The sequence below is a fragment of the Dermacentor andersoni genome, chromosome 6 (genome assembly GCF_023375885.2).
Source record: "Dermacentor andersoni chromosome 6, qqDerAnde1_hic_scaffold, whole genome shotgun sequence".
In the NCBI taxonomy this organism is placed as follows: Eukaryota; Metazoa; Arthropoda; class Arachnida; order Ixodida; family Ixodidae; genus Dermacentor; species Dermacentor andersoni.
The window spans coordinates 91,463,566-91,489,581 of NC_092819.1; the positions used below are offsets into that span (position 1 = coordinate 91,463,566).

Consider the following 26,016-nt stretch of genomic DNA (forward strand, 5'->3'; position numbering starts at 1 on the left):
AGACGTCCCGATGGAAAGGTTGGTGGAGACAGTGCACCATATCCGATTCTGTACGACAAGGCAGACCGTGAATACAAGGATGCAAAGGCGACACCCAGTGCCTCATTCTCCTTGTCTTTACAGCGCGGCAACGCCGCAACAGAAGGGAGCACACCAGCATGTTTATGATCACCAGCAATGACTTCGTCATCTTGATAAGACATGACTCGCATTAAGAACGTAGGATGAAAAAGGTAAACACAGCGCCGATCTGTCTGTAGACCAAGGAAAAAGCACGCAAGCATGCAGAGGGAAGCAGCAGTAGAGGCCCAGTCCTGGCCTTGGCAACTCCGCTACTTCAGTGGTAGTAAGTGGCAGAGGTAATTAGCGCCATCCAGCAAGCTGGCGGGAAAGCAAATCCTCTTCTCTCCAGCCCTTGCTCGCAACTACCCTCTCCTCTCCCTCCTTTTCAACTCCCTCGTAACTCCCTCATCTTCGACGGTCTCCGCACCACCGCCACCAGACCCGCTAGCCTGGCTGAAGTTTCGTTTTCTGCCGTTATCAAGAAGCGAGCGTTGGCCGGCATGGGCAGTTTCGTGGTCCTCGCTCACTGTGTGCTTGCGCGGCGCGATAGTTCGCAACTTGCACCATTTGTTTATTATGATATGGTGCACGAATGTTTCATAAACAAGTCCTCCTTTTAATTCGAACAAATTTTTGGGCCCCTTCGATTTCGAATTATCGAGATTGGACTGTACTAACTCATTCTGCGTAAAAATGGCCCATATATGTGAAGGGGACATGAAATCCCTCACATAGCAGTAATGCCTCAGCCGCTTTGGCTTAGATGCGAAAGGTCAAGAAAGAGCTGTTTGTCCACAACCGTCTCTTGTGATAACCAAGACTTTTCTTGGGAATTTGATTGATTGAAATAATAGCTATATGGTTCTGAAAAAAATGTTCTACTCCCAAATATTCTATTCCCAATGAACACAGAGAAAGTGAAAAAAAGAAGTGAGGCCTTCAGTGCAGATGAAAAAAAGCTGTACATTCTTAGTAGCCTCCCGAAGAAGGCTCCAGTGTTCTTTTTTGTTTTTTCCCGTTACTGAGTAGTTAGCAGTGAGTGACAAATACCTTAATAGGTCATTCTACGACGAACTTGTGAATGCAAAGTTTGTAGAGTACATTTTAAAAGGTCACTCTCGGTTGTTTGCGATGTCTATCATTTATGCAGTCCTTCGTTCGCATTTAAAAGAAAGCCTGCAAAAATTTTGATTCACCAGCGCCGGCTACTTCTATACCACAGCAACTCTGTTCTTTTTTTAATTGCTAAAGAAAGGAGTTATACCTACAGGAACGTGTCGCAAACAACACAAAGTGATGTCTTAGTACGTATTCTATAAACCGTATATTGACATTGTGGCTATAAAATTGGTTATCCAAAAGTTCGTTACTTATTCACTACTAATCACCAATAAAAACACAAAGAACTATGGGGCATCTAAGCAATTCTTATGATGTGTAAATGCGAGAGCATTACATGTAGCTGAGCATGTCGCTGAGTCCAACATTGAGATCCTTCCCAGTAGATCCCAGGCACCGACCATCAGGAACGCTGACGGTTTTCCAAGCTGCCTTATCATGGCGAAGACGTCCTGTTTCTTTGTTGTGCCAGTAGCACACCGTGTTCGGGGCACCGGCCATGAATGCCAAGTCGAGCTTGACCGCTTGCTTCATGAACACCGGATTGTTGAAATGTGCGCACATTACTTTCTGTAGCATAGCTGCTTCTTCTGTTGAGTTTCAGAACATCACGTTCATGGATGTGCTGACTCTGAACTGCATCACCCGCATGACCATGTACAGAACATGGCATGCCGTTGCTCTGCGCCGGTCCTGCTGCCTGCATTCGCTCATCACGATGGTGCCCGTTATTGCTTTGGCTTCAGGTTTCAACTCTCTGGTGTGTCCGAGGTAGATCTGTGGGAACGCCAATTCCTCAGCGTGGATGTTGTGGACAATGCTGAGCGGTGTCTTGTTCTCAGCGGGTGCACGTGCCAGGATCTCATGCTCATCAACTATCGTAGTCTGCTGACCCAGCGACATCGGCATTGCGTACTGGTACGGATCATTAGCGTTTGTGAGTTCCATGTCCAAGTAATCTGCCTCTTCTTCGGTTGGCACGGTTTCTGCGTTGTTGCAGATTTCATCCACCGCACCCATATCCAGCTTTATGCTGTAGTACTTGTGCAGAGGTGTACTCATCAAGTAGTTGAGCCACATGATCAAATCCACCTTCTTTGCAATTCCCTGCCAGTATGCTGTCTTATACATTTTCCGATGCTTGGAATGTACATTGATTGCTCGGTCATTCTCTAAGCAATTCAAAAGCATGGCGACTGTTTTTTCAACATTCAATGAAACGTTCACTACTGGCTCTTTGATTCCCAGTTGGCTTTTGGTGTGATATAGCAATCTGCGGATCTGCATAGATGGGACACAGGACGCCGCTAACCTTTCAGAAATTTCTTTGAGCTTCGGCAGGTATGATGGCCGCTCCGGGTAGCTGTAGCCGTTGGACTTTGAGAAGTTCGTAATTTTCCCCTGCTTCACGCTTACCAAGCACGGCACATTGCGATACTCATGACATCCTCATTGGGAAACTCCTTTGCGAGAAGTTCCGGGCATCTTTCTTGTGCAGGTGTGACGTCTGTTCTAAGCCACAGTCTATCGCAAATGTTGGAAACACTTCCCAACAGATTGTCTATAAACGTTTTGACGCATTGCTTTGTTGCTGCTGTGTGCTTGCCGGTCCTGACTTTGCAGAGTTCCCACTGCTGTTGTCACCACTGCTTTGCTTCTCGCTACCTCCATTGCCGCCTTGCTCTCTAGCTGCTGTGTACGCCGCTTGTCTGCTCGTCGGGGACTTGGGGAGTGCACGTTGCCTCGCTGTAGCTCACCATGCTCGCTCTGCAGCCGCTCGCTCTGCCCTTTGCGTTGTTGGGGACTTGGGTGATGTATTTTGTTTCACTGCAGTAGCTCGCTTCACATGTCTCACTGCGTTGCGATGGTCTCGTACTTTGTCGGCAGTGAACTTGGCGCCTCTGGCCACTCTTTGCTGTCTCGCCTGATGAAGTAAACGCAAGCGATTCAACTTCGAACAATGAAGACTCCATAGTGCCAGCAGTGGCGCCAGTCTTATCGTGCTCCATCTAGCCAGGCAGAGCCCAACCACATGCACAGCCTTGAAGATATTCATTACTGTCGCCTGTTGCAGCAGTGGTGCAATGCAACGGTGTAGTGCACTTGGCTACGGAGCGGTTGCAGTGGGGCAGAGGATCGAAGCCTTACCTGGGCCACTTTTTTTTTTTTTTTAGTTATATGGTAATGATGTAACTTGTGTGCCGTTTTCCTGCCACCGCCTTTCTACTAGGGCTTTCTGATGATAGTGGAGTTGCACAATGACCCAAGTAATGCTCTCGCATTAAATACTGGAGGCTTCTATAATAGGTCGCTAACAGCATACAGTTGATGTCATCTGCACAGAGGCTTCGCTTTTGTTTCTATGCGCTATCTGGGACACTCAGCATAAGTGTTAGCTGAGTTTCCAGGAATTTGTGTGTCTCTAACACTCAATTGCCATTTTCTTGCAGAACATAGATGCCGTTCTTCAGCAGAAGGAGCTGCAGGCGCAGGTGGCCACGACACACCTGGCCAAGGCCCAAGCGCAGTTGCAGGCAGAGAGGCAGGCATTCATTTCCGAGAAGCAACTGGTGAGAAATGGCCACGCAGCTTGTCAGATATTAGCCCCACAAAAAGCCCAAACACCATTCACACACATCAAGGGAAATTAGAGCAACTCATTCACCTTTATTTTTGGCCACAGAGAGTAGATTCAAACGAATTTAAGCAATCAAATGTTATTTATGTGATGCCCCTTATGTAATACAGTAAAACCTCCATATAACAAACACGGATATAAACTGTTTAAATATAAAATATTTCTCGCAGATATAATTGTGTAGCGAATATATGCTTATAACAAATATTGGATATAACGTAAGTATTTTTGTGTCTCTATTTTGCAGCTCTCAAGAAAGCCGTTAATAAACATTAAAACATCTTTTTAAATCCGACAGCGGGTGTCGTCAGTGTAGCCGGCACTGTCTTCAGCTGGCTCAACGCTGCCTGTTACTGTCATCGCGTCTCGAAAAAAATTGTTTATCTTCTTTTGCACGGTGTTCCACTTGAATGCGATGATGCTTACTTCAATTTCAGTCAGTGTCATAGCATCACACTGTACACTGATAACATCATCAATGCTCACATGAACTCTAAGCTTGTAGGCTGGGCAAGCGCTGGCTCTTCATTCTCAGTGTCAGTCTTTCAAATGCATCGTCACTTGACGGATAATTTCAACTTGCTTGATGATCGCGGCTTTCTTTTCGATCGTCACTCTATGATAGGGTTTTATGCACTTTGAAGCCATGGGCAAAGATGATGAAGGTGTAGTCGATGCCATGCTGTCAGTGGTGAAACCGCTTGATGAAAAGCACAGCGCAAAACAGCAGAAAGCTTCTTACCAAATGTTGAAGAGAGTGCACAGCAGCACAACACGATCACACGACCTATCACAAAGCTAACGAAACAACATGTGGATAAACACAAAAGGCTATGGCCGTAGCTACAACGTGCTACGGCAGCCAACGGATTGGCTTGCGAGAGCACTGATTAGAGGTTTCGATATGATACAGTGGCCACGGTGCTTCTTCTGGATATGGCTAGCGGATCTGTGTGAGCGTGGGTGGTCGAGGTTGCAAGATAATCAAAATGGCGGCAATAGATGCCGCTTCAGACCTGTGGTTAGGGGTAAAAAGTAAGGAAAATCGGACTGCAAAGGGTTTGAGCATCTGAAATTCCAGACGTTTTTGTACATTGGCTCTATAGGGTATGTGACGGTGCCACGAAGGAGTCCGAATTATCAGGTATGTCAGAAAAATCGGGTGTCCAGAAAATCGGACGTTGACTGCAGTCAGAACCCTCCATAGTCCGTCCTTATCTGAACACACCCTGTGCACAACAAGAATGATATGTTGGTCTTAGTGACGTTGAATAAACGTCACTTCGTCAAACCAAACCAGATTAATGCATGCCTTGTTGAAAACCACCTATGCGTAGACCTGGGTCTAGGGCAAATTTCTTAAAATGAGGCTTTCTTTACCTCATTTCCCCACTTTGTGAGTGCTGACTGCTGTCTTGCACATCAGGGCATTTGCGGAGATAGCATAAACTGAGACTCCCCGGGCCAGGAGGCGATGTAAGCATGTATAAAGAAGTGCGCAAATATTAAAATTTTCTAGAACAAGTTGAATGCCAATGTACTTTGACTTTCTTCATTTAAATTGAGAAACATAAACAAGTTGGGAACGATGCATTTTGGAAAAATAGCTGGCTTCCACCAAAGGCTTTGGAAAGGCTTGGAAACGCATCACTGTCAGATCAGCTGTTTGAAGTCTTGTCTTCCATTTTCACTGAACCAGATGAAAAGAAGCAAGACATATCAGTTTGAGATTCTGCGCTGTAAGGCCCTTCCTTTGTCTCTTGCTGTGTGCAGGTGCTGAAGCAGGTGTGCGACTCGCAGCGGCAGCAGGAGGAACTGGCAGCGCGAGAGTGTCACCTACGGGAGGAGCTGTCGTCTCACGCCAGCAAGTACGAGGAGTTCCAGGGGGCCCTGGTGCAGAGCAACCAGCTGTTCCGCACTTTCAAACAGGACATGGAAAAGGTAATGCTATTGCTTCCGCTGAGCGACTAAGCTGGTTCCTAGTCCTGGTGGTTGCATTCTTGTAAAGAAAGGGGCAGTACTTCCGTTACAAGTTTTGGTGACAAGTCTATGCAATTACAACAAGCAATAACCACTCGGGACCCAACAATATCGTTAACCCTTTCAGTGATACTGACACACTGATACATTCTGCACTCTCCAGTCGCATGTGTGCAGCAGCACGAAGCTGGCAAGCTTCAAGGTGGTTCGGCCATCTGTTGCATATTTCTAAAAGCATGTTTTCGTGTCTTCCTGGATTTGCTCAGTCTGGGTTTTTGTTAGCGTGCTGTGGAACGCGCCCCTTTGTGCGCATGGTTGCTCCACATGGAGCACGGATCCGCCGATTGGAGTGGTGGCTGCCGGATTTTGTGCATCACTACTGCAACAATTCTCTGTTCAAATAGTCGCTCCATAGTACCAGAACAACTCCTTCGTGTTTTTGACATCTGTGGTACAGTTATAGCAGGCCTTCTTTTTTTTTTTTTTTAATTTTGACCCTGACACAGCGGCGGTATCACGGAAGCGTATGCGTCAGAATGAAACTAGGTAGGAGATGGAAAATGAAGATAGGAATGTGAGGACCATACTAAGAGTTGCTTTTGTCATTATGGGTGTCATATTTTCTAGGGGTGTGAGGTACTCGAATATCACCAAATTGAACGGTAAACAAACAAATAATTCAATTTGCAGATTGAATATCTACTATTCAATTTTCTCAAATATTCTGTATATTCAATGCAGAGACCCGTGTTATGCCTCATCTCGTGTGCGCCACGTTGTTCCTCGTGCTCAATGCCATGCAAAAGAGCAGCTCACTTTGTTTTCAGCACAAAAGAAGCACCAAGCATACCGCAAACAGGCCAACCATGCTATTTTATCACTTTTCGGAAACACTGCTGCCCATCAGCACGTTTGAGGCACTGAAATCCAGCACTGAGAGGGTTTTAGGGTGCCAACAAAGCATACCATGGGATGTATGTGTCAATAGCAGCATACAAACAGTGTACAGTCGCCAACCGATAATTCAGACTTGACGGGGGCTACCAGAACATACGAATAAACAGGCGTCCAAAATACTGAATTCTTCCAAAATACCGGATCCACCCAAAATTAAGTTACCTAATTCCACAAGTGGCTAGAAAAAGTGTTCCGTATTCTCAGATCATCACTTTCGGAGATACAGTGAAACCTTGTAAACCGTAGTTGACCGGAGCTCGGAAAAAGTAGGTCCTAAACGGTAGTACTGCTTAACCGAAATGTGTGAGATCGTCCACTTACCTGTCAAAAATGGAACTACAAGAGAGTACAGTGAAAGGACAGAAAACATGCAGTATTTATTCACTTCGCGCGACAAAAGTAGGTTATTTTCATTTAATGTTGCGGCGGGCTAGCAGCGACGATGGCAGCCTCAAACTCGCTCAAGCTATGAGCTAGCTTCTCTGCCAGCCGCCTCTTATTGGAAAACGCTCGCATGAGGTTGATGTAATGCGTAGCATCTGCCACTGTTGGGCCTGAATTGCCTGTGCTAAGGCGTTAACTGATACGTATGCAACAAGCTGGTATGGTTTATGCAGATGCAAAACGCAATGTGTTCAATGGCCACTGAGTCGGGGATTTGACTTTACTACATTTAAAACAAAACTGCTGTTAAGCGGGTACAATTTAATGAGGTTTTACTGTACCTTCAATTTTGCGTTACTGTAGCACAAGATGCATCGTCATCTGGGAGCGATGGCATACTTGGCACAGTGCGAAACGCGCTATCTTTCGTGAGATTAGTGCAAGACGCGTCAGTGTCTGCGAGCGGCAGCATTCTTGGCCCATTGCCAAGCACGCCATTTTATCCCTGTGTGGAAACACTGCCGCCCATCAACGCGTTCGATGCTAGTCACTCGAAATATAGCGAAAATTAAGGTATCTTTCGAAAGTGATGGTTAATGAATACAACCCAAATTGTCAATGTGTATTGCTTGCGCACGTACATATGCTTGCCCTATGCCTAGACATTGCCTGGCCGTGATTTCCTAGCGATGCCTTTTATGCTATTCCTTTTGACGCTTTTTGCACATTGTCAGGGTTCAGAGCAACGCTCCGCAAGCATTATCACCGTGATTGGCCAGTCATGAAGAGTGGATGATAAATGATAAGAGTGGCATAGAATCGAGTGGAAGGCATTGCCGCAATATCACGGCCCGTATCTCAACCATAGTAGTCATGCTGTCCATACATGTAGATGAAAGCACAGTCAATGCATGCACCAAATTCTCATCGGCAACTACTAGGTTTCACTAGTTTCGGTGTCACGGAAAGCCGGTGACATAGCCGATGATTATGCTGGGGACGTCTCGAAACAGAATATAGCTATTTCTGCTTGTTTCGTTGGCTTATTGGCACACGGTCGTGCAATCGGAGCCCTAATTATTGCACAATGCTCTGTGAAGTGTCTGAAATTCGGTTAGCCTTGCATACTAAATCTATGGGGCTAGTGGCAGGGCCGTCCGAATAATCAAGCGTGTCCAGATAATCGGTCGTTGACTATAATCCAGAGCCCTCCCTTCCAACAAACTGTGCACATTTGAGGTATTAAAACTCTATCAGTAATTATTACTGACACTTTTAAGTTTCTCACATATTTTGGTGCTTCTCGAAGTGCCCATTGGCATGTAGCAAAAAAGAAGACAGCCACATTCTTGCACACTGTTCTTAGTTCTGCTTGGCAGCTGACATTGTGACTTTACATTGTAAGGCTTCCGGATATTCTGTTTGCTTAGAACAGCCACTTTTATATCTCTAGGTCTTGTGGTCGGTGAGTGCTGCTCTTAGATGCATGACCGTACAGCACAATCTTCTGGAGATTTCAGTGCTGTGTGATAGCTATGTAAGGTGCTCAGATGTTTTTCCTTTCCTACTTTGCAGATGTCGAAGAAGATCAAGAAGCTGGAGAAGGAAACAGTGCAGTGGAAGTCTCGCTGGGAAGCCAGCAATAAAGCCCTTGCAGACATCACAGCAGAAGTGAGCCTACAGTCCACAATCATTCATCTCTTCACAAACCCCTCTCCCCTCTTCTTGTGGACAAGTTTGGGGAAGGGGGCGGTGGGGAGCGAGAGCACTCCTGCCCCCCACCATAATTGACGCTTATGTTCCTGTTCATACTCACGTCCACTCACGCCCTTCGTCAGTCAATTTCTATTTCAAGCCCGTAAATTGAGTGCGAAGCGAGTACAAGTCAGTGTAGACGAGAGTGAGCATGCTGACCTATTCTTGCCAGTTACTCTTGCTGAAAGACTTGACTGCTACACAGTCTTCTTGTCATGTTATTTGAGTTTCATTCAGCTAACCCTTTGAAAACCCACCACCACACACACAATTTTAATACCCATATCTAGAGGGTCCTTGTTGGTAATATTAGTGTTGAAAATATCGAGGTAAACTGTGTGTTGATTCAGTCAGTAGTAAAATGCTTGATTCAGTAAGGTATGGCTTCAGGCGAGTTGGTTCCGAGTTATTACAGTAAAAGCTTGTTAATTTCAAATCTGCGGGGATGCTACGAAAATTGGAATTACACAAAATTTGACATAATGAAAGTCAGAAAAAAAAATAGCTCGGTTAAGGCACGTGTATAGTCCAACGTAACGTGAGTGTGCGCATACGCTACGTCACGTTGGTGAGAACAACAAAGTATGTAGTTTGAAGCACTGGTGCAGCCAGCCTAACCGGACGCGACCAGTGCGGTCCTGTGAAGGCGTGGTGCGGAGAAAAAAAAGGTGCCCACGCCACTTCGTCGATGGTCACAGACAGCCGTCAAAGCGGCGTGCGGGTTGGGGAGCGTTATGCGCACGCTTCGAACAGAGCAGCACTCAGGTACAGTGCGCGTCTAAAGGGGACAGCATTTCGGCTGACAAAGCGCAAGCGACATAGTGTGACTAGCTGCGAGTGACAAGCACTGAAAACGTGGGGACTATAAACGTGCCTTTGCGCAGTAAATGGGAACTTTTGTACTCACAAATGAGTGACAACAGTACAGAATGGGCCTTCGTTTGCAGCCCGAAGTAATTGTTTTGTTTCGTGAATTTTTTTCTCTAAAAATATTATTTTGGTATAAAATAAGCTTTCCTACGCTGAAGCACTGAGCCACTGGAGTTGTTTTTTGACAAGTCATTATCAGGCAAGTTCCCAAACTCATTGTCTTTTTTGCAAGGTATCAGGGAGAAACTGCACTCTGAAGTTGTTTCCTTATTTATTTTTGCAGTCTTTTTCCATTCGGATGCACAAAATATGAATTTCTCATTTTAGTGACAAAATTCGGACCATGAAGGGTTAAGCTGTTTTGCCCCATGCACATTTACGGGAAATAATGTCCTCCTTAAGCGATTGGCTGATAATGTGGCCCCAGCTGTCATGCACGGTGCATTAGAATAGATCAGCCAGGTTGATGTTTCATTCTGTGAAACATGTGGTGGCCCATGAGTGTGCCATCGCAATGGCTGTCTTGCATCAATGTAGCTAACTTGAAGACATCCAGGAATAAAGAAAGCAACATGGTTTACGTATCTATGTCCTACATCAGAATCAACTTAAAAGAATCTATTGCTGCACTAGTTGCATTGTGTTCACAGGTTTAGCAAGTGATAAAAAAAAAACACGGATTAAGTGCTAACTCACAGCTAAAGTTTATTCCGAGAAGATGGCATGCGCATAATGAAGCTATAGATATGGGGATTTTAATTTTTGTTATGAGAAAGCTTCAAATGGCCCATTGAGAAAAAAAGCCAGTGTCTGTCTTCTGGAGCAGCGAAACGGTACATAAATTCCCATTAGCTGTGGTGCCACGTCACGAGTCACAAGCAGAGCGGGTGAAAGTGAACACCTGCTGCCAGGGCAGGTGTTGCATGAGGGTAGAGGGCATCGCCGCGACGCCACGTCACCCTCGCTCTCAGAAGCTTGCACGTGGTCTGTAGCTCTCTCTCACCCCCTCTGGGCTTAGCTACTGCATGCACCTGCCGGCCTTCCTTGGTGGCCACTGCTGCTTCCTCGGTCTCTTGTCGCGCAGGACATCGGTGGCATGCGACGTTTGCACCGCAAGCTACTGCTGCTTGCTGGCTCGGGCAGCACGTACTGCTATGGTACATTACGTGCAGCACAAAACTCGAAGGATGGCTCAGCAGCATTCAATTGGACATTAATGCTTTTGCATTCACAACTCATAAGAAGTGCTTAGGTGTCCTCGCGTTGTTCTTTAAGACAATGCAGGATTTAAAAAATATGCAGATCCCACGCACTGTGGGATTCAATGTAAGGGAAGCTTTGTCTGCTGTTTGCATTCATTGATGTTATTTGTCGGTGATGTTGAGGGCATACGACAGTCGTGACGTGATGTGAAATGTTACCTTGCCTGCACTACTCGTGTTTGTTGTTCTTGCTCCGGTCTATGCTTTTGCGAGCCTCCGTCTCCTCTGCACTAAGTGCGCCATTCTGGGTTGTAGCATTGTACCTCACAGAACTGCCCTATCTCTTTCTCTATTTCCTCTCTGACATTTTCTCCACCTCCTTCCTCTACTGTCAACACCGTTGCGGGTGAGCACGGAGACAAGTGCGGCAGCTCCTGCACTGCATTTTTGGGGATCGCGCCTGATGGCGGCGTCCAGGGGGCATTGTGCAAATGTAATGCAGCGTAAATACTGACACAAGCTTTTCGGGTCATCTTTCCTTTGTGCCACACTCCTGTCATGTATTATCGCGATAGCGTCAAGGGCCCCGTGCCACAGAAAATCTGCAGAAATCATTCTGAACCACAACCAGGCAGGCCCTCCACATGGCTCGTACCTTGTCTTACATTCCTTACAAAGGTATTCCTTGGAATTTTGAGAATGGCAGCTCATAAACAAATGTCATGAAACAATACCCCAACAGCGCATGCCTTTTATGTTTTTGTGACTTGACCACATCTCAACCATGTCCCGACGTGGCCAGGATTAGCAGCGTGCAGGACAGCAGCATCAGCACTGGGAAAGTCGAAGAAAGGGGCAAAGAAAGCTTCACTTTTAAAGATTGCCTGTGGTAGATGCCGTAATTGTAGTCCTTCAGCTGGATTTGTCGGAAGTGGCAGACATTATTTGTCTGAGAAAACTAAATGCATAATTGGCTGATTAGCAAAATATACTTTATTGTAAACTTTCTAATTAATTACATTATGGCACATATTTCAATTAACGAACTGTAGCCGGTGATTTCTTTCTCGTGTCTATATACCTGTGATGCCTTATGGGACACCAGTACAAACTTGTATGTACCGTATTTACTCGCATAATGATCGCACTTTGTCAAAAAGATTGACGCAAATTCAGGGGTGTGATAATTACGCGGTGTAAATTTCCCACGAGAAGAAGAAAATTTTTTTTTTTTCGTCCCGTGTTTGCTGCGAGATGACAACAGGTCAACAAATAGGTGGCTGCTGCTGTGTGTAGTGCGGGACACCAAAACGAAAATGGCGGTCGACCGAGCAAGCCAAACGCGCTGAACACAATTTTTTTTTCTTCTCGTGAGTACATTACATGCATTGAAACAGTTTCTTCCGTATCAGTAATGAATAATATTGCTAATATCGGCAAGTTTGCAGCAATAACATAGCCATGTCCACTTTGAGGTTACAGAAACAGAGGTGCGCGCACTTAGCTGCCAGTGACATAGAAACACATGGCCGGCATGCTGCAGAAACTGCAGCATCTGTCTTCACTACTATTCTAATACGGCACGTTTCCGCTAAGGGTGGGCGAATATTTTAGGTGTGTTACAACTGTTTGCGTATGAATAGGGTACACTTCTAATGTATCAGTGTAAACGTGACTACTATCGTTGCCGCTCGCAATTTGTTGCGCGCCCACAAGTGCAGATAAGAAGAATCGAAAGGCGCCTTTTTGTTGTTGTTGACCACAACCATTATAAAGCCTACACATAATAAAAGCAAGTTTGGTTGTACCTCTTTTTGTCATGGAAGTGCGGAAAGTGATGAAAGTAATGAAATGAGGCATCTACTTAAGGATGGTGCGTGCAGACCGCTTGGTTTGTCTTGAAGAGTGGTTTGCGTAGCATTCGACAGATGTTAAGTGCGATCATTATTAGCTAGACTTGGCACACAACATATCGCTGCGGCAAGTTCGGGGTGCAATCATTACACAGGAAATTTTTAAAAAATCGAATTTTGACGACAAAATTTAGGGGTGCTATCATTACGCGAGTGCGATCATTATGCGAGTAAATACGGTACTTCGTGGCAAGGCATTAGGTGCAGAATTACATAGAGCTTGTGGCAGTGAAAACATAGACAAAGAGCTGTCTCTCATTATGTGTGCACCTTTCATTTTTCATGAACAGAAGCACGGCAGAGACAAGGAACTGGTGGCTGCTCAACAGCGGGTCATCACATTGGAGAAACTCTGCCGTGCACTTCAGCTAGAAAGGAACGAGCTCAGCCTGAAGGTCAAGGGACTTGGGGGACCTTGCATCGATGGTACCACAGGTGTGTTCTAGTTTTCAGTGGTCCAGGAAGTTCAGTGAATGTGCACAATATAATGTTTGCCAGAATCAAAGAACTATCACTTCTGTGCTCAGTGACCTGTAGAGGACTATGCAGCACTGTGGTGGAACATTGGAATGTACTCTAAGTACAGTTAAACCTCGATATAAGAAAGTCAGTAAAATTGGCAATTTGCTTCGTTATATTGAAATCTTCTTACATTGAAATTCAACCTTTTATGCAAATAAGTACAGTCGCCGATAGGTTTTTTTTACAAGGGGCCACAAAATTTTCCGAATTATCCGGCAATCAGAATAGGCTGATTTTGATAAGAAAAAAACGTAATTTTTAAAAATGTGAGTCTGTGACGACAGACACGGTTTCGTGCCACATTGACTATGTCTTCACATTGGTGGTACGAAGCAAAGCCAGTCACGCTACCAAGTTCACCTCGCCACTGTGGCTCACCCGCACTGAAACAACACCATCATGAAAAGTGCCAGCAGTGGGGAGCAAGTGCTTCGTCTACCTCTCCCTTCGACGTGCAGGGAGATAGCGCACAGGAAGCAACACCATCTCGAAATGCCTATTCTTTGCACACATGGCAGATTACATCCCAGGAAGGGAGTGTGGGCTGTGCGTGGACTCAATTCCATGGCCACGCTGGAGTCCTGCCCCTACTTTCTCCACCCTCTCCCACCACCTTTCCTCCTACTTGTGCGAGAAGGCGGTACTAACTTTCCAAGCCATCATCCTTCTACACCGTTGCAAACTTTCACTCGCACCCGAAGCATACTGTGCATAGGGCGTAATAGGATCTTATGGCGTTCGGACCGCCACTGGTGTAGCAGATGGAAAGGCCTGCACACACAGACACTGCCGGCGTCTTCTGCACTAAGGAGGAGAAGGAGCGAATGTGCACACGAAGCTTAACTGTCTCACTCATGAAAGGAGACAGCAGTGGCGAGCCATCATCAGAGCAGACATCAGAGCATTGTGAGTGCCCTGGCGAAGAAGGCGAGAACGCGCGCTCAAAGGCAAACTTCCGGGCTTTCGCGATTGCGGCCTCCTAGGCATTTTTCAACAGTTGCGGGTGGCTCGGCATATGTATTTGAAACGTCCGGACATTTACCGTGGCTTTCACGGCGTGACACAAATTGTTCATCGCACAGGGCAGTCGTAATAGATTGCCTACCAGGGAGAAAGAGATCCCGATGGGCAGGGGCTGCATCCGCTGTCCAAATGGATTGCACTGGGGCAGAGTCGCAGGCGGTTGTCCCACAGCTTGTGTCCGGTAGATGGTCGGCGAACTTTTTCCGATAGCTGTTTCATTCCCTGTCGAGAACACCACTCAATTCCTTGTGAAGTCAAGCTGCATCCGGTCTCGGGTTTACGGCAGGCATCACTCAGAAGCACACCGAAAACGCAACCACTCGGCTGGCAAGCATAAGACATATTTTCACTAAGTTCCAGTAGGCTTACTTCCCCATTTAAATGGCACCACTAATCTACCAAAATAAAGCAGCAGCACTAAAATCTCACTTGTGAATTAGTCTCACTGCAAAACACTTCTTTTTAATTTCTAAATACAAATTTTTCTACAAGGCAAGGCTCCAGCACAGGAGATGATCGGTTTTGAAGAACGAAGTTTGCTGCTCTTGCAGAACGTTGAGGGCAGTGACCCATCTCAATAATTCAATAATGCAACCAGAACTTGCAAGGTTGCACAACAATTTAGGTAGCAACAGTCTGCAAATGCTCTCTTTGTCGGTGATGCTGTGGGCCTGTTTGTGGCGGCTTGGTTCATTTATGATTCGCAATGAGACCAGGGTGCTCCTCCTCTATGCCTCCTACCTGGCACATCACAACGACCCTGCCTTATGCAGTAGCATCTCCCTGACCTGCGTACTCAGAGTAATTCTGTGATTTGAGTATGGGATCGGTTGTGTTTACTCTCACTAGGGCATTAAAAGCCCATTCATTTTTCTCGTTACAGAAAATAATGTTTCTGTGTGCCATCCAGTGCCTTGCAGCTTTAAATGACAAATGACAAGCCTGCATGGCATAGGGGACTTAGCACTGAATCGCCTCGCTCAAAGTGACACATTCCTGCTGTACATTCGTAAAATATATTGGCTCTGTGCTTAGCTATGGCCCTTGCCTCAGCTGGTGATTCATGTGCGTCATGCAAACTTTCCGCTATGTGATGCGCACCCTTCACTATGACTGGGTCATCTACAAGCCACTAAAAGTGCTCTGTAGGGATGCGTGCTAACTTTACTGATGCTTCTGTTTGGTTCGCTGGCTTGTCTACGCATTGACATGTCTCACACGTACCCACAGATTCCTGTAAATCGTGGAACAACTAGTGTCTCTAGCACCTGGCTGCTCGGTACGAGGGCTATGCGACAAGCGGAGAACATCCTGACGAAAGGCCTGAGGCTCAATCAGCTGATCTAACTCCGATTCGTTGCATTCTCCATGCTTTTGCTCCACCTTTCTCTTGAAAGCTTGCATTTTTCAGTGCAACGCTGCAGGTTATGTCACATCGGATGATTTGTAGGCTGAAATGCACGTTTTCCTGGGCCAATAGGGCGGGATTACTGATCTCTAGCCTATTTAGGCTTTCTGACGTGGGTGCAGTGACGAACTCTGTCGACTCGTCTACCCGTTTCTTTTCGGGCACCCTCTTTAGTGTTTCCTGCTGTAGCACTGCATCAAGGTTACGGCTGTTAGCGCCTTCGCGGTTCCGAGGCTGTGTGACTCCATCTCGCGGTATCAATTACTATCTACATTGTGCTCTATTGCAGAGGTGCTACTGATCTCAGATTGCCGTGCTTTTGATGCAGCATCTGTATTTGTACTCACTTGTACTGCTTTCACAGCGATGTCATCAAGGCTCTAATGTGGAGGCTCTCACAAGCTCCATGCACTGTACGTCTGACTCATGTTTGCCGCTTGAAACTGTCGTTTCAAGTACAGTGAAACCTCGTTACACCGTAGTTGGCCGCAGCTCGGAAAAAGCAAGTACTAAATGGTAGTACTGTTTAACTGAAATAGCATGAGATCGCCCACTTACCTGTCGAAAACGGAACACTGAACTCAGAACTCGGAGAGAGTGCGATGAAAGGGGAAAAAAACGTAGTATTTATTCACTTCGCGTGGTAAAAGTGCGATTTTCGTTTGATGCCGCGGCGGCCTAGCATGACGACAGCGGTCTCAAACTTACTGAAGCTGCGTGCCAGCTTTTCAGCCAGCCCCCTCTTTTCACCAAACACTCGCATGGCATATTCCTAATTGGCTTTACGTATTCTCCGTGCACGCGCGCGGTAGTGCTGCAGAAGTCCCAGGGCACCTTTTTCATTGCTGGGTGCTGTTCTCGTCGCGACGATTGCATTCATGAGGCTGACGTAACGTGCAGCTTCTGCCACTGTCGGGCCTGAATCGCCTGTGCTGTTGCTTTCTGTGTCGTCCTCATCACTGTCGCTAGTCGACACTTCGGCAACAACAAAAGCAACAATGGCAAACCTCGTAGCCGACATCTCTTTGTGGTCGCAGCAGTGCTGCCAAGCAACTTCTTCGCATTCCAAATGCCACACACAGCAGTCAACAGCAGATCCCTGTCGTGTCCCAGCGCCGACTTCTTCGTGTCATGTTCGACAGCACGGATGATGTCTAATTTTTCTTCTATGCTGAGCACCCGGCGTATTTTTTATCCGGGCTTCGGCATGACGCGAGTGCTCACTTGCACGATGCCACAACGCTCTCTGGCACGGCGCTGAAATGATGCTGATGTTGATGTGGCTTCACGCGCAAACGCATAGGGCGCTTGGAGGCCGTTGCTCCGATCTCTGAGGCTTGTTCTGCTGGGCCTCCCGATGGAGGCGACACACTGCCGTGTTTACGCGATGAAAAGTGGAAATGCTACGTTTTAAGCAATGCATACACAATAAGCTGGTACGGTTTATGCGGATACAAAACACATTATGTTCAAGGGCCGCTGAGTCGGGAATTTGACTTTACTACTTTTAAAACGAAACTACTGTTTAAGCGGGTATGGTTTAACGAGGTTTTACTGTACTGCCTTTGCAACGAGGTTGATTACCTAGCTTTCGATCTTAGCCCGCTGAGCTTGTGATTCGTTTGTGTCACTTGTAGCCATCCATTCCTAACATACAGCCATTTCAGCGAGCTCAGAAGTGTTTGACAGAGCTGCACTCGTGACTTCGTACTCTTTTTGTTTCACATGTTTGGGGTCTTCATGCTTTTGTTCTTTGGGGTGCAAGTCCTGTCTGAGTTCTTCAAGCTCTTTGTCCAGGGTTTCTATTTCCTTGCGACTTTCTTCCTTCACCAGTCCCACTCCCAGAATCATCCTTCCAAAGTATTTGATCACTGTTCAGTCATTTTCACTTTTGAAAATGATTTCATGAATAGCGGCAACGGTCATAACTTCCTCTACATCTACATCCAGCTCCCAACCCAATTGCAACAGCTTTCTCCTGCACTGGGCGCCTTGCTGCCCAAACGTGCTGCTTTCGAGGGAGCCAGGCAGAGGATAAGTTCACGACATAATCATGAACAAAGCAGTTCAATCGCATTGTTACGGATCGGGCACCTCTACAAGCTTCATGACGGAGAGCGACACAAACACACTAACTTGTTCTGAAGGCTGAAGTCCATCAACAGGGGCATCTTTATAGCATCTTTGGAATGCCCTTGAATATGGTGCACGTATTAGAAATGTATGCAGTGAAATCCCAATAATAGCTCTGTTGGTCCGGGCAAAGTACTATGTATGTTAATAAAGGTAAACTCCCGTGAATTCGAACGTTTAATTAGAACAAAGTTTCTCACTATCATGGACTACCTTTCGGGCAAACCAGAGCCAAAGGCAAAGGTTCGATGCATTGCTGGCTACTGTAGTATTGCATGCCGTAAAACTGACTGACGAGGAAAGAGGGGTGCGAAAAGCCAAGACCGAATTGGAGCAAGCAAAGTGGTGCTGGCTTAAAAGGAGCAGGAAGGAATTCCTAGCATGGCACACGGATCACGTTACCGAGCCCTCCCGCCATCTCTCCTCGTGCACGTTTGATCACGTCACCTCCAACATTGGGCACGTGGGAGGACAGCATGCATTAGGCCACCATCCTTCTCAGTGCACCTTCGCAGATATTCCCTCACGGCCACAGCAAGCGGCACGCGAGGGGCTGTCTTATCGCATTTGGACATTATATGAAACGTGGGCTTCTTCCCGCACATGTCATTGTGCGCTGATGGAAGAAAGATAAAACGTTTTCAGTGCAATCCATTGTCGGTTTTAGCTTTGCATGCTGTACCAAACAATTGATCGGGCGCTATATTAAAAGGGGCTGAAGCTAAGTTAGCAAAGAGTCAGTCAGTATGGTCAGTAGTCTTCAATCTTTTTTCAATGCTTTGCCATTATCACCACAATGTACTACAAGCTCATTGGCTTTTAGTACAAAGATTCATGTGAAAATACCACAGTGCACTGTTGTTCGAGGCAGAAAATTGCATCAAATAAATTTGGGAATTTAACGTCCCCCCCACCATTGCCTCTTCACCCCCAAAAAATGAAACACAGGAGCTATGATACACACCATAATGGGTGCCTCGAGATTGATTTCGGCCACCTGGTGTTCTTTAATGTGCACCTAAATCTAACTATAGGAGCATCTTTGTATTCCCCACTTGTCATAAAGCAGATGCCGCACTCTGGACGAACGGCTGCTGAAGCACCAAGGCGGGTCTTGAGGCAAGAAATGGCTGATTGCGGCAGAAGTGCCATCTTATTTCACGTTGGCAAACTAGTGTGTGCGTAGGATACAATGGCCAAAGCAGGTGGAGGGGAGGGGGGGTAGTACTGTTCTCAAACAGTCAGATTTGATGATGTGATCACATTAGGGAGATTCCATTTGACTTGGCACCTGATGCATCAGCATCTACAGCGAGAGCGTTTCTGGCATTATGCCAAGACAGTGCGTTGGGCACTGTACGAACACTGCTGTCGGTTGTATACACTGGCGCATCGTCCGGTGCCGAGTTATGCGAAATTGGCAAAAGTGATCACAATCCCCCAAAAAATCAAGAGTTCAGGAATACTGTTCCAAACAGGCACTGCGACTGGTTACCTGCATTTTTTATTGTTATTGGAACAGATTGTATTGGCCAAAGATGCCAAGTGCAACATATTGTAGTAGCTAAACATGCGCATAAAAGCAGCTCTAGAAACACATGCTTAGCTATCAATGAATCGTATTGTATGCATTGCATTATTAAACTTCACAAGTTCTTACCTTTCGCCTCTCTCTCTCTTTCCAGAAAACTCTGGTTCTACAACGGCTGTGAATGAGTCAACAGAAGGATAACTCGTTTAGTTGGGAATCGTAGAAGTACAAAGCTCACACAGGCCTTACTTCCAGTTTTTTTTTTTTTTTCTATTCGTTTTAGCTATCAGATAAGACATGGACACGAAGCGCTGCAGTCAGGGATTGAGTATAAAAAATGTGGCAGCACACCTTCAGCCACTTACATTATTTAAGTATCGCGCACTGAACGGTTAGTAAACAACAGCGCACAAGGATTTCTGGAAAAGAAATTAAACGTGTGCCTGTGATACAGGCGTTCAGAAGAAGTGCTGTAATGTTGTCTGATTGTGGAATGTCATATTGAATGTGTGCCTAGGTGCCAGATAGAACTTCTATTTATAAACTGTTACTAGTATTTCTAATGCTATGCTAGCTTTATATTTCCATACCTCCCAACCTGTGAACATTAACCTTCACAAGATCCTACGAATGTGACACCGCAGGTAAGGGTAAAGATTGATAGCACAAATATTGTTTTTAAAACTTGCCCCATTCACGCACCTTTTTGAGGAATACACACCCACTCTATTAACGAGGATTTACCTTAATACTCGTTACACGAGCAGCAGCAAACGTGGAGCAATAATGACTGATTAGCAACATATTGCTTTTGGATCACAGTGACTTTTCAGCCACTCGGCTATTGCTGATAATTTCGGCTGCTTCAGGAACTTGTCTGTAAACTTGCTCAAAGCAACTACACTGTCAGATTTAAGAAATTTTGGGGCCGAGTGCTAAATTTGCCTTGGGGCCCCAGTGATGGTGATTATGATGATGACACCCGCCGTGGTTGCTCAGTGGCTATGGTGTTGGGCTGCTAAGCACGAGGTTGCGGGATCAAATCCCGGCCACGGCGGCCGCATTTCAATGGGGGCGAAATGCGAAAACACCTGTGTACTTAGATTTAGGCGCACGTTAAAGAACCCCAGGTGGTCAAAATTTCCGGAGTCCTCCAGTACGGCGTGCCTGGAGCCCCGAAGAAGTTGATCTCCTGAAATGTGGTCTAACGTTTTGTCCGACGAACAACGCAGTAAACGAATACGAACTCCACAAAGATATAACGGAGTTTTCACGACGCATGCGCATCAAGGAGTTCTTTTTCGGTAGACCAGATGTAGGAAAAGAAGATAGACTCTCTTAGACCACCTAGCACGTGGACACTGGAAACCGAACAGTGCCCAGACCTCGATTTATACTTAAAACTGATATCAAAGGAAATTCTAGAGTCAACGCGGCATTGCCGGAAACGCAAAAATTTGACCCCCGCTCAACACCAAATCCTTAAAGAACTTGCGAAAAGGAATGATATTGTAATAAAACCAGCAGACAAAGGCGGTAGTATCGTAATCTGGCCTATCGAAAAGTACAAGAATGAGGCCTCTAAACAACTGTGCAACCACACCCATTACAGAAAACTCGACTCTAACCCAACTTCAGATTACAGCAATATTGTGATAAGCACAGTAGCGCAGCTCCTGTCCAGGGAACTAATCATGCAATCTGAATATCGCTTCATGATGCCCAAGAACAAAACAGCAGGCTGCTTTTATCTTCTTCCTAAAATACATAAAGTTCCGGTCGAAGAAATATTTACAGCATAAATCCCAGGTCGGCCTATTGTGTCTAATAACAACACACCTACTGAGTCACTATCTAAATTCTTAAATCACCACCTGTCAAACATACCCACCACCCTCCCATCTTTCATTCAAGACACGCCGCACTTCCTTCGAATTATCGACGGCATCAACGCCAACCAAATTCTTTCCGACCGCGCTATTCTAGTCACTTTGGATGTTTCTGCCCTTTACACCAACATTCCCATGAGTGAAGGAATTGAAGCCGTTTCTAGATCCCTCGCAATCAATCCCCAAGCGCACACTCCTGAAGTTTACTTATCGCTCCTTAGGTTAGTTCTCACGCTCAACTATTTCGAATTCGATTCTATACACTACCTGCAAATTTTCGGCACTAGCATGGGTACACCATTCGCTCCCACGTATGCGAACATTTTCATGGGACAGCTTGAAGCAGACCTGCTGAAATCCTACCCTTTAAAACCCCACACCTATCTTCGTTACATTGACGACATACTTATAATATGGGAACACGGCACAAGCGCCTTAACCGACTTAATTAGCCATTTCAATCGCTTTCACCCAAGTATTAAATTTACTGCTCACCACTCTCCTAGTCAGATCAACTTCCTGGACACGACGGTCTACATAGAAAACGTAAAACTGAGAACGACACTTTACCGGAAGCCTACAGATAGCCAGCAATATTTAGACTACAACAGTCATCACCCGCGACATTGCAAGCAAGGAATTTTTGTCGGACAAGCGAAACGTATAACAAGAATCTGCAGCGAAGACCACGATTATATCCACCACCTAAATGACCTTAAATCAACGCTAGCAGGAAGGAACTATCCCCAAGTTGCTCTCGATAGAGCTTATGATGCCGCGTCAAGATTGGAGAGACAGTCGGAATTGGCGAAGAGACAGCCCACAGTAGAATCTTACAGACCGCCGGCCTTCATAACAAAACATTCTTATGCACTCCCAAACATAAACAACACGCCAAGAAAATACCACCCAATATTATAAAGTAACGAGCGTCTGCGAAAAGCATTCCCGGATGTACCCAGGGTTACCTATAGCCGAAACAAGAACTTTAAAGACATGTTAGTGCACGCAAAAGTCAGCCAACAGCATTCCCCCGTAATAAAAACATGTTGTCACCCTAGGTGCAAAACCTGCAGGCACCTTCAAAGTGACATTAAAATTAAAAGCACCGCAAATAGTTATACACATGAAGTCAAATCTAGCTTCACTCGTAAAAGTTCGGATGTGATTTATATGCTTGAATGTTCCTTCTGTAAGAAACAATATATCGGTGAAACAGGACAATCAATGAACGTCAGATTAAACGGACATCGCGCGGACACAGCTAAAAAGCTTCCCACAGCCGTCGCTGAGCATTTCAACCAACCAGGTCATAACTTTGATGAACTTAAACTCTACATCTTACAGTCAAATTTCCGTTCTGAACGAGAAAGAAAATACAGAGAATCATACCTTATCCATAAGTTCAAGACATTGCAACCAATAGGCATAAACGTTTCAAAGGGAGCTTTAGAATCTATTCACTATGCTAAACTTCAAGCTATAGGCAACAACACTTAGTTTGATTTCTTGGCGTATTCCCCCCCCCCCTCTTTTTTTTTCTTTCCTTTTCTTTTTTTTTTGTCAGCCGGCGTGTCAGACACCCTTGACACGCCGGCTAACGTGCATGCGTTGACAGACCGGGGTGGGTGGGGGGGGGGCCCTGGCTTTGACTTTGTACACAGCGTTCCTTTATTCTCAATTCGACATGCTAACACATTTTTCCTTGTTTCCGCATCCCCCCGCCTCACACCCTCTCCCCTTTAGAAGAACCCCATCTATATATACTGTGGCAAGGAAAGCATACATTGCCTTGAAGAAGACAAGTCCACTTGTCGAAACGTTGGCTCCTGCATTCACCTTATTCACGTTTTGCTCATCTTGAATTTCCATCTCCCGCATTCCCTGTCTTTTCACATCAAAACATAGTGATGCAGCTTTTGTGGCTAGTGAACTCTGATAGGTGCTTCATCAAAAGAAATATTCCTCAGCAAGTCCTGTTCGAGGTACATGTGGGTATGAATTTCATTGTTTTCTCGCCAAGGGTGGAGCACAAGGGGTGGAGCCAAGGCTGGAGCACGGGCTCCATCCTCTTAATTAAGGAAAGCTCTGAAAATTGTATTTGGTCACACAGTTCGAGGCTGGTATACTACTCAAATAAACCCTGTAAGGTCAATTGAAACGTTAGGAAAGATGCCTAAAATTTCTGTTTGCTCTTAGACTTCAAGCACCAAATAAGTTTAAAGGGTGACTTGAACATTGTACATAAATAGCCAATAAGTTCTTTATGTATGCCTGTAGGCCCTTGTGTTTCCCTGCCTTCTAGCTAGCATTGTTTTAGGACTAGTTTTGGCAGTCGTTGACTGAAATGCCGTTCTCCTAAAAAAGGTGAGTGCACAGTTGTGGCCAGATATGTACTACTGTGTCACTTCATCTATACATACTAGGTGTGTTTCAATATTCAATTAGAGAATACACTATTTGAAGTAGCTGAATATTTGTTCTTATGGAGTACCGTAAGGAATAACAATTGTTGCAATTTGCAAGGATACAGATTGATGCAAGTGGAAGCTATTCTGAATGATTCTGCTGGAGAGCCACGGTTGTTGTGCTGAGTGAGCGAATGGAGGAGATGATTTCTGCACCATAGTTGCCAGCTGTTAAGCAAGCATGCCTAACTTTGTATAGACTACGAATTTGGTGCCACGATTTAGGCAGAGCAGTTTATTGTTTTGTTGTCATGTTTGGGTGCCATTAAAATTATGTACAGGACTGTTGTATTTCAACAAAGACAACACCCTGCTATGTGCATATGGTAACATTTATTTTATTACTGTTAGTCTCATGATGTACCAGATATGATCACATTCCAGTTGCACATCATTTACAAGTTTTTTCCATCTAACCTTTGCATCCATGTTTGCATTCAATTGTGAAAGGCATGACATGTATCAATGATGTAAATAAGCCTAAACGTAGTTCAAGTAGACTAGGATGAAGTGTCACAATGCAGGGCTTTACCTTGTCTGTCACCTTTGAATGAGAATGCAAGAATTATTTATAATACAAGTGCGTTCATGCATAGCCAATCACCTTCAACTTGTCGGCAGTCGTACAACAGTAGGCCAATACACATTAGAATGTGTAGAATACAGTACCAGATATTTGTTGTGTGCAGGTGATTTTTCTCGCTCTTGTAATCACTCAAGTTCAACCTGATCAATTCTTTGACGGAACTTAATAGCATGTGGCAGAAAGTGATGCTCGAATTTTCGCGCTTCTTTTAAGTATTGAACAAGCTTTCCACGTCATACTGCTGCAGCACTGCATACATGTCATTATTGTTCTGAAGGCAGTGAACTTGTCAACACATGGCCAAGTGCATTGCTTTTAGGGCTGTAATGGCCAATCAACTAGCCTGCCAATACCTCCTCAGCATAATGTCACAGAGTTCTTTTTTTTTTGCTTGTTCAAGTTACCATGCGGCATAATGAGGGACTGTGCGACACAAATAAGTGGAAAGGAAGGGTCCGATTTTTTGTTAGTCACAACTACGTCGATGCCAGGGAAAGTGTAAAGGAAGTTAACTCTCTTTTAAATTGAAACCTAGCAATAATAAAGAGAAATGAAAGTGGACGAACAGCTTGCCGCATGTGGGAGCCGAACCCATATCTTTGCGTATTACATGTGCGCTGTTCTATTGCTGAGCCACTGCGCTCCTACTCATTCTCTTGGTTAAATGTATATGTGTACTAGATCTAGCCTTGGGAGTGTTACAGATTAGCGATAATTACCACAATAAAATTAACCAACCCTTCCCTTACCGGAAAATGGGAGCAAGCGAAGCTTGTCCTGCATGCACCTGACCTTCACCACAGTTAAGTAACCCACAGGTTATGGTGCCAGATTGCTTCAGCCTTCCACTCCCTCAGCTGGGGATCTTCTTCTCATTGCTGTCGTATTGCCTGGGCTCGGGTGGCTCTAATGGCTAGATCAGCACGCTGACAGCAAGCTCTTTCACGACCGAGTTTTCACCGCTGCTTCTAGAACGCTGCCCGTTCCTCAGGGAACGCACAATGCATGGCCGTCCCATCCGTTTTACAAGACTGAACTGAATGGAAACGAAGCCGGCGCAGTGCACGCGAAACCCTTTCCTGCCCTTTCCCTCCCCGGCGGAAGCGAAATGGCTCTGATTAGTTGCATACGTGGCATGAGCACACGCCTGTGCAGCTGGAATCCTTGCCAACGACTCACACTCCGGCACCGGCGCAGCTGTCAACTCGTCAAACTACCCTTTCCCACAGCTGCTCTGCTCTGAGAGCACTGGGTTTTAGCGTGACCAGACCGCCGCCGAAACTTGCGAGCCAAAAATACAAGCTTTGCTTGAAAAGACGGCACACAAAGGAAGGGAAGATGAGGTCATGTCTTCCCTTCCAATGTGTGGTGTCTTTTCTTTAGTGCGCTAACGCTTCCAATCCTGCAAAGAGCCATTGTGTGTCTCTCCATGCGCTGAGCGTCCGTGAATAGCCAAGAGCAGTGCAGGGTGGTGGAGAGGAAGCAAGGAGTAGGCACGTCATGCAGTGGAGGAGAGTAACCACCTGCAGCCAATGACATGAGCACCACGGCAGCTGCAGCCAATAGAAAGCCATG

General features: G+C 45.7%; 1 protein-coding gene across 2 annotated transcripts in view; it reads left to right on the plus strand.

The window, feature by feature from the left end:
* LOC126522575 (uncharacterized) overlaps positions 1-19,965 on the plus strand; it is a 51,473-nt gene extending 31,508 nt beyond the window's left edge. For both annotated transcript variants that reach the window (XM_055066475.2, XM_055066476.2), the window contains 5 exons: positions 3,633-3,752; positions 5,594-5,761; positions 8,717-8,812; positions 13,172-13,316; positions 19,653-19,965. In XM_055066475.2, the coding sequence (XP_054922450.2) occupies positions 3,633-3,752; positions 5,594-5,761; positions 8,717-8,812; positions 13,172-13,316; positions 19,653-19,699 (576 nt within the window). In that variant the 3' untranslated portion in view covers positions 19,700-19,965. The remainder of the gene's footprint in view (positions 1-3,632; positions 3,753-5,593; positions 5,762-8,716; positions 8,813-13,171; positions 13,317-19,652) is intronic.
* Positions 19,966-26,016: the final 6,051 nt, after the last annotated feature.